This window comes from Melanostigma gelatinosum (assembly GCF_949748355.1).
Source record: "Melanostigma gelatinosum genome assembly, chromosome: 4".
In the NCBI taxonomy this organism is placed as follows: domain Eukaryota; kingdom Metazoa; phylum Chordata; class Actinopteri; order Perciformes; family Zoarcidae; genus Melanostigma; species Melanostigma gelatinosum.
In genome coordinates this window covers 2,267,345-2,276,889 of record NC_136637.1, presented here as the reverse complement: position 1 = coordinate 2,276,889, position 9,545 = coordinate 2,267,345, and the positions used below count along the sequence as shown (strand labels likewise).

At 43.5% G+C, this 9,545-nt stretch overlaps 1 protein-coding gene across 1 annotated transcript in view; it reads right to left on the bottom strand.

Moving 5' to 3' along the window:
- The window catches only part of LOC306776114 (desmoglein-2.1-like), a 17,621-nt gene extending 11,563 nt beyond the window's left edge, over positions 1–6,058 (bottom strand). The window contains exons 1-4 of the mRNA XM_079266708.1: positions 5,954–6,058; positions 612–725; positions 307–462; positions 1–136 (exon numbers count right to left, since the gene is read on the bottom strand). The exon at positions 1–136 is cut by the window's left edge and continues 6 nt beyond it. Of these exons, the coding sequence (XP_079122834.1) occupies positions 1–136; positions 307–462; positions 612–725; positions 5,954–5,995 (448 nt within the window). The 5' untranslated portion in view covers positions 5,996–6,058. The remainder of the gene's footprint in view (positions 137–306; positions 463–611; positions 726–5,953) is intronic.
- Positions 6,059–9,545: the final 3,487 nt, after the last annotated feature.

The window sequence follows — 9,545 nt, the reverse complement described above, 5'->3', positions numbered from 1 at the left end:
CACTGCGCTCATTCACACTCCCGGCCTTCATTTCTCCAAACACTGGCTTGTTGTCGTTGACATCCACAACCTTGATCCGTATGTCAATTTTTTGCTCTGCCTCTCTGCCATCTCTGTACTTAGCAACACCTGACAGCTGAAACAGAAATGTTCCTTGAACAACGCTTTCTCCACCATCTGTCTTAGCACCTACATGTGCGACCATAAATAGACATTGACATTAATGTGTAGTCGGAATCTAATCTAATGTGGGAAAAAGTAGCATCAAAGTCAGAAAGTACAATAGAATAGAACAGTATCACTCACAATGTACGTGTCGATCATCTCCCTGTCGAGCTTTTGGGTCACACGAATGAATCCAGTGTTTGGGTCGACTACGAACAGATTGAAGGGCTTTTGATTCGCACCGATGCCTTCTAGGGAGTATTCAATCTCATCCAAAGATCCAACATCTGACCGAATCTAAACAAACAGGAGAAGAAGACCTGATCATTTCACTGCACTGGAGAAACCTTTAAAGACAGATACATGCTTGTCCTGTCTGTGATAAGATAGTCCGCTCTTTGTCTGTTTGTTCCAGAGTTAATGGGTCAAATGAATCAGTCACTCACCTTAGCAATAAAGTCCAGTTTAGTGTAGTCTTCATTTTCCTTCAGCGGCTTTGGAGGGAGAATCCATTCTCTTCTTTTTCTTACCAGATTGTCCCCAGAGCTAGCAATCACAGCCTGCAACACAATCGATGTAGAAAACAGATTCATCAAACATGTGTATCATGTGATAAACCTAAAGAACACGTCCCAGTGTCCTGCTTCACATCGTGAGAATAGTGTTGTTACAGAGCGAACAATAGTTTGTGGAACCTTTACAGTTTTAACTCAGTGATTCTCAACTGGTGGGTTGCGACCCAAAAGTGGGTCGCAGACCCGTTTTCAGTGGGTTGCGGGCCTTTGGCTGAAAAAAAGATGCTGTGCTTTTATTTTGAAGGGGATTTTTTAATGCAGCGCAGTGCCATCTATTCACACTCCTTAACAATATTTGGCGCTGATGCCTTGTAATGCTAATATCAGCAGAGGATGAACTGAAAACTATACCTCTGTCAAATGTCACTATAAGGAGAGGAATTGAAGAGATGTCGTATGACATCAAGCAACATCTTTTCAACTTACTGAGGGCTCATTACATATAAAAAGTCCAATGTATTTGCAGGAAAAAGCATAACAGCCTGTTAAGGATTACGCTAAAGTTTTAACAAGTGGAGCAGAACGTTTCTTCCTCACATTTGGAGCCGTAATGGTTACTGCAGAAAAATAAATTCTAACATAAATCTCCCCTTTCTTGCCTTCCCATCATCTTTAAGTATTTTCTTCAGATTGAAATCCTCTGAAACTTCAAAAGCCAAATTTCAATTTTCCATTGATTATTGTCTGATAGTTTGACCTGTTTGTCTCTCCTTTATTTTCAGTTTGAATCGAGTCTCATGAACTCACACAGGTGTTTCCAGTTATTCTGGTTGACTAAGGGCCCTGCCCAGTCTGATGCTCAAAAGAATGAAAAGTAAGTTGCCGCGCTCTAACAAGAACTAAATGAACGTCGGGTAGTCAGCGAGGTGTCAGCAGTCTGAACACGCCCAGACGGTCCTGAGAAGACCTTCAGCACACTGTTCATGTGAATAAAGAAGGCAGAGATGCATGTGTGTGTGTGTGTGTGTGCCGCCAAAGTCGGCTTGGCCTGTCAACGAGTTGAGCCGTCTGTTGTCATCAGGCCTGGTTGTTGCCATGCAGCACGAGAATGAACCTGTCCCTCCACTTCTATGAGTCAATGCACAGCTTCTTTACTGGTGACAGAGCCGTGGCATTAAGAAGCTTTTTTTAAGGAGACAGTCACAAACTGACAGACTGCGCACACAGAAGGCAGCTACAACAGTGACGTGAAGCGACACAGTACATGTGGGCCTCAGGAAGAGACCTTCAGGACTGACTGCCTTCACTGAGCGTGGGAGCTGGGATAGTTGGTTTCAAAGTACATTGGTGAAGCCCTTCACATTCTAAAGGCCTATAACCTGGAGCCTGAGGACAAAGATGGAGGTGTTAAGGGGTAGAACAGGACTTCTTAGACATTTAGACGACAGCTCTCAGCAGTGGTTAAGTGTCCCACATTGTCCCACACAGATATAATCTTTGTCCCACATGTGGTTTGTTGGGATCTGCCCAACCTGATTCATTTTGGCTTCATTCCACAAATTCAACTTCATTTGAAAACATTTACAAAGGAATGCTCGGCTTCTTGTATTCACGGAGGAGGCAGCATGCTCCCTCAGACTGGAGGCATCGATTCGATTAGAGCTTGGCCCCTTCAGCAAAATGCATGCGATGTGAATTCTGGCACGACTGCACCTTACAGCAGGCGTATAACTCTGTAGTGAAGACACGCATGTTTGAATTTTGGTCAAGTTGAACTCTGTAAGCATAGAGCAGTGGTTCTCAACCAGGGGTCCTTGAGGGACTTCCTCCACCGGTATCTCCTCAAGATGTAGTTGACAACTTTCCAATTCTGGTCTTAATCATATGTAACAACCCAAATCTGTTCAGATGGAGGTCCCTGAAGAGAACCCGCAGAGTCCTTGACGTGAGAAAGGTTAAGAGCCACTTGAACAGAGTACTGAAAGAACTTCCACCTGTCTGGTCAGGTACTGAGAGGCCGACGCCCCCAGCAGGTTTAACTGAGCCTCACCTGTGCATGGGCATGTCGGGACGCAGCCTCTCTCTCACCTGGATGGAAGCGGTACCCATACCAACAGAGTATTCCATTCTACAACTTTCATTCAACTTCATTTGATGTCCATCGTGTGACTGGAAGCATTCAGTTGCGTGCAGTACAGCCGTACTCGGCACGCTGTACTGCCTACTATAAAGAAATACAACTACGCCACACTCGACTCCACCACACCACAGACTGTATGGGTTGTAGCTAGGGGTGTCACGGATCACAAACTCACGGTTCGGTTCAGATCACGGTTCAGGAGTCACGGTTCGGATCATTTTTCGGATCAACAAAGAAAAGGGGAGGAGACAAATAACTTTGCTTTCCATTTATTAATTAAAGAACTTCAAGAACACTTAAAGCAAAGAACTTTGGGCTATAGTCTTACATGAAAACAAAAATATTGAAGATGTCCAATTTGAAACAAAATGAAAAAATAAATAAAAATAAAACATTCACGAATACTCAATTCGGATATCCTCGTCCTTTGATCAATACTGAAAGAAAGAAACAGCCAGTGAGCTTCCACTGTTTACACTGAACTGAACTGCTCATCAACAACTTGGGTCTGTGTTTACTTCCTGTCAGGTCATTCAAATACACAACAATGTTTACCATTACTGTGACATTATTTTCAAAAAGATGAGAATATCTCCATTGTCTGGGGAGAGGGTCGACCTTTCTGTGGTGACTGGAATATTATTGGGCCTGTCTAGCTTCACTCTGATGCTTCTGTCAGCACCTGAACCAGGTGTGTCTGTGTGACTCTCACAGAGGGGGCGTGTCTACAGCACCTGAACCAGGTGTGTGTCTGTGTGACTCTCACAGAGGGGGCGTGTCTACAGCACCTGAACCAGGTGTGTGTCTGTGTGACTCTCACAGAGGGGGCGTGTCTACAGCGCCTGCCCCAGGTGTGTGTCTGTGTGACTCTCACAGAGGGGGCGTGTCTACAGCACCTGCCCCAGGTGTGTGTCTGTGTGACTCTCACAGAGGGGGCGTGTCTACAGCACCTGAACCAGGTGTGTGTCTGTGTGACTCTCACAGAGGGGGCGTGTCTACAGCACCTGCCCCAGGTGTGTGTCTGTGTGACTCTCACAGAGGGGGCGTGTCTACAGCACCTGAACCAGGTGTGTGTGTGTGACTCTCACAGAGGGGGCGTGTCTACAGCACCTGCCCCAGGTGTGTCTGTGTGACTCTCACAGAGGGGGCGTGTCTACAGCGCCTGCCCCAGGTGTGTGTCTGTGTGACTCTCACAGAGGGGGCGTGTCTACAGCACCTGCCCCAGGTGTGTGTCTGTGTGACTCTCACAGAGGGGGCGTGTCTACAGCACCTGCCCCAGGTGTGTGTGTGTGACTCTCACAGAGGGGGCGTGTCTACAGCACCTGAACCAGGTGTGTGTGTGTGACTCTCACAGAGGGGGCGTGTCTACAGCACCTGCCCCAGGTGTGTCTGTGTGACTCTCACAGAGGGGGCGTGTCTACAGCGCCGGACTAAGAATCACTCCGCCGTGGTGAAAGCGGTCTCTACAGTCTTGTCCTTCTCATAGAGGTCTGGAACAGCTTCACACTGAAGTGGGTGCGTGAGTGGATTTCGTAGCGTGGCTCAAGCATTTTAACCAGATTTAGAAATCCTTTGTTTTCTACACCGGAGTGTCCCCGTCGCTGACAGACGGGATGGTGTCTCTTCATATGTGTGGACATGCCGATGTTTTGCCGTTGTCGTGTGTCTCTCTTTAAATAACGCCTACATACCGTAACACTTTGTCCACCACCCTCATCCGTCATTATACGTTACAGGGAAGACAAAATGTTCCCAAACTTGCGACTTAAATGACGCCGCGGCTTCTGACGTTCCTCCGCTCGCCATGACGTCACCGTTAAATGCTTCTAAGCTGCTCCGTTCACTGAACACACTCCTGCTTCATATCTGTTCACTGACACTCTGCATTGATATTCGGGGACTTGTTACTTGAAAAGGAACAGCAGCAGTAGAACTTTATTACACACTATGATGATTACACTGTAAAAAAACATTTTTTTAAATACTCGATTGATCCGCGGTTCACAAGTGATGCGAACCGTGAGGGCTGATCCGAACGGATCACGGATCGATCCGTGATCCGTGACACCACTAGTTGTAGCTGCTGTGGTAGTTGGCCAATCACAAGTCATATTAAATCTAAGAACGTTCGCGATGATTGGCTGAGAGCAGACCCATACAAATACTCATGTTTTCTAGTTCTGGGCACAAAAAGGATCAATTGCAGACGTTATTTAACTGGAGAAGTATCGGTACTACTTGGTACTGGGTTATTGTATTCTAATAATTCTTCATTAATAAATGATGTTGTGTTGTTCTGAATATGTACTTCCAATACTCACACCATGAAGAGCACAAATCTGAACAAGGACTTGCTTTGAATCAGCAACAGGTAGCATCAAAGCGCAGTGTGGTCAGAAATAGAAAAATGAAACATAATGCTTCGTCATGAATTGTCTGTAAAGTTTGCTGTGCGTGGAGTTTCTTTCTAACACAAAGAAACTTGTGTTGATGGATCTTTTTCACTGATGCTCCCAGCATGAAAGGAACGGAGTTCGCATCGGTTACTGATCTGCTTTTTAGGAAAGGTTTGTGACATTACAAGAGATCATAAATAATAACAATGTTTTAAAACACATTTTAACAACAATCCATTCTAATCCCACTGACCACTTCATAGTTATGATAAAATCATGATTCAATACAAAGCAGGTGTAAACAAGCAGACAGGAGCTGGATGCACATCTCAATGAGGAATCAAAGTATGGAAAAGTTCTTACATCTGTTTGTCAGCCTTTTTTAAGTGAAATATACCAACTCATGTAAAGACGCTGTCACAAGTCAGGCCATGACACCGCCTGAACACACCTGTGCGTTGCCATGGCAGCCAGGTATTTGTTCGGATCAACATAATACACGATAATTAGCCGGGGGTGTGAGGGAGTGCACCTAAACATCAGGTGCTCTTTTAGAATACCTTCTGCAAAGGTAATCTGACTGCAACGAGTTTCCGGAAACGCATTCTGCGTACAGGTCGACCACTCTGACGGAGATACATTCACTCACTCAGTCTACGTCAAGAGCTCAACAAAAGACAGTTTACTAACAGAAGACACAGCCGTCAAAAGACGGACCGGTAAGTCGCTCCACTCACCGTCAGGAGTAACAGGACAAACACAGAAGAAACCCGATTCATGGCTGGTCCGGGTCCGTAACAGGAGGATCGCTAGAGTCTCAGTGGCGCTGGTTAGAGTCCCAGACAGACTGTGACCTGATGGAGACGAGGGGGAGGCTTATGAAAGAGGAGGAGTGCTCCACCTCACACAGACACGCCCTTCAGGAGAAAGTGTGTGTGTGGGGGGGACTACTTCCACTACTCAGTGTTAACTTATTACAAAGAAAGGAAAAATGGATGGATTACTGAACGGCCTACCAGGCACAGAAACTACCAACCAGGAAGAGTCAAAATGACCACAAAAAGACTGCAGATAGGACAAAACTGCAACAAAAAGATGCAGAAGAGCCACAAAAAGACTCACACTGACTATGAAAAGGGGGAGAACAGCCACAAAGACACACAACATGACTACAAGAGATGCTAAACAGCTGCAAAGAGACTCATAACACCTAAGAAAAGTGGCAAAACAATCATAGAAAGACACACAAGGCAACTACACAGAGGCACCAAATGACTACAAAGAGACAAAAAGACACAAAAGAACAACAAATAGAGACATTAAAGTGTAAAGTCTGTCTTGCTCCTGTGTTGGGCCTTGGCATGTCTGTGCCCAGGGGCCCGTTGTCTCATCCGCTTATGGACTTCAGTAGCAATGAGTCAGTCAGCTGCTGATGGAGACCTCATGTTCTGTGAATATCACTCTGATGGATTTGTTTGTAGTCACATACAACCAAGTCAACCAAAAAACGAAGTAAACCTACGTCTGGATTTTATTTTGAAAAGACATGATGCATATCACCAGCAGAAACGGTTTGATCGGTTGCCATGCCAACTATCTATATATATATCTATATATATATCTATATATATATATATATATATATATATATATATATATATATCTATATATATATATATATAGATATATATATATATATAGATATATATATATATATATATATATATATATATATATATATATATATATATATATATTAATGTGTTGTTTTAACATAAGGTGAGATATACAGTGTAGAGGACTTTCTTTGACCTTGGGTTTTAGCAACAAGAAAAATGATTTAAAGAAGTAATATTTGGAGTTGACGGGTTAGTGTCACCCCACCAGTCGGCATAAACAGACAGTAGGGCGTGGCGCTGTTTCTCCTGTTGAATGCAGGTGTGTCAGTGAGTCATAGCCAGGAAATGTTCTCGATGTCACTCAGTGTCTTTCTTGGGAGTTTTGGTGCCATTGGCAATCTGGCACATGTAAAGAGCTTCTGAAAGCGGTTGGTGTCTGTGTGGTCCTCTTCCTTGATTCAGAGGAAATCTGTTTTGAGATTTCCAAAGAAATTCTGTTTCACTTCCAAAACTTTTACTTTTGCAAATCCACAAAGACAGAGCCACCAAAAAGAAGCCAAACGTGAAAACTGTTGAAAAGATGAAAGAGAAAGAAAGGGTCGTGAGTCATCCTCCGAGATGTAAGCCACAGAACAACAGCAGACATTTTAAGCAATGCAATCAACTGGAAAAGAGAACTGGAATAAAGATAAAGATGTGCGTGTAAGTAAGTAAGTTAGTAAAATGTATTTATAAAGCGCTTCTCACAGACATGAGTCACAAAGTGCTTAACATGAGTGGAATTACAAGCATAACACAAAGTGACCATGTAGGCCTAAGGGCCAGAAGTTGACATTTAAGACGATAAAAACGTACAACTAGAGTCAGTACAGCAGGTCAGAGGTGAAGCAGGGAGGTGCTCAGGAAACGGATGGATGTTTACAATGGACAGTTTGGGTCATAAATGTACTGTTCCCCTTGCATTCTCTTACAAATAGTTTTGGCTGACATGGAGCTTTGTTTCCAACCTTGGAAAGACTCATTAACTTCAAGTAATGTGGAAGAGAAACATCAGAAAGCAGGTTTTTGTTCTTTAACTGATCTATAAAGCACTAGTAACTACTTAAACAAGTAAAAGCACAGGTCACATCGTATAAACCATTTATAAACAGCAGCACATGAGATTAAAGTGAGGTGGTGAATATCTTCAGGTGTGCAGCTCGCTGTTACCAAGAACCAAGAATCGCACTGCTGTCTTTCCCTCTGCACTGCGACATGATTGGTGTGAGCTTATGGGTGGAGTAATTCTATTCAGTGGTGAAAACCGGTCTGTCTGCTGCCGACTGGAAGCATGCGTAATCACACAAACAAAGGCCAACAGAGCGAGGAAGCAGTTTAGACATGTCGAGCAATGTTTACTGACAAACGAATCCAGCAGGCAGTGACGCTCCCTGCATGTCAATCTAATGTTGAGAGACAGTTTCTCATAAGAAACACCTACAATCCATTAGACAGCATTACTGTTTACTTTAAGCCCCCTCTAAGCATTTATAAGCCCTTTATAAACACATAATATTTGGTTAATAACAGCAGACAGAAGCACATTTTTAAGTATTTATTGAAATACCTGTCATTAATTGTAACTTATGTTAACATAACATAGCGCTAATAATATTTGATGATGTGATTACACTGTTTGATTCGTCATTTGTTTTGAAGTCGTTCACAGGCGAGTTTAAACGACTTATTAATGTGTTCAAAACCCAGGAAAGCATTATGAGCTTCTTGGAAAGAACTCAAGGTCCACATACTAGATTCCTCCCAGAACTTTCAGCCACCTCTCATGGCCGTATTTATAAGTATTTCACATCTATAGTTTCTGCAGTAGTATAGAGGCTTGTAACTGTTACAAACTATTTTGTTTCATTGTGGTTTCGTGCTGTTAAATGCTTAATGGGGTGGGTGTCTAAACCACAGACCATGTTCACTCATCATCCACCATTGTTGGGCTACAGAATACTCGCACTTCCTTCACTTTGTTTACCTGGAAACCTATTTGTCAAAACAAGTTATTGATATAAAAACATAATTTCTTGGAACCAAGGTTGCGTGTTAACAGCTTGGGTCTGGTTCCTGCTCCTACCTGGAGATCATTCTCCGATGCAGGTAGGCGACTCTTCTTTAGAAGCTGCTGATATTGATATCGACAATATCAGGCAGCGAGTTCAGTGAGCTGTCAGCTGTTCAGTGGTACAGTAAGGGCTCCAAGATGCGCAGCATTTAGGGACTTTCTATGTTTCTATCGTGATAGTTTGCGCTCAGTCTGAGCAGTCAGGGGATGATCGTCGTTTAGTCGAGTGTGGCTGCAAGAGACCAACGACTGCCTCTGTAGAAACGGCTAAAAACAGGCCGTCCTAGTCTGTTGGCTTTGTCGTGGCTGAACAACTGACCTCCATAAAAGTTTGGTCTCATAATGAACCGGGGCATCTGCACATAAATACCACTCGACTGAGTGCACTTGTATAGTTTTAAGTCTAATATTATTGAGACGTATTGAGATCGTTGACTTTAGTTAAAGATCCATTATTCAACTGCAAGTCAAAGACAAATTGTTTCTCAGTAAAGTTCAAACGTTTTAGCAACAGAATACATTAAACCAGAGTGACCGTGATGTTGCCTGGTAGTTCATCACAAAACTTTCACAGATTTTGCTTTTGGTCTATTTGAATTT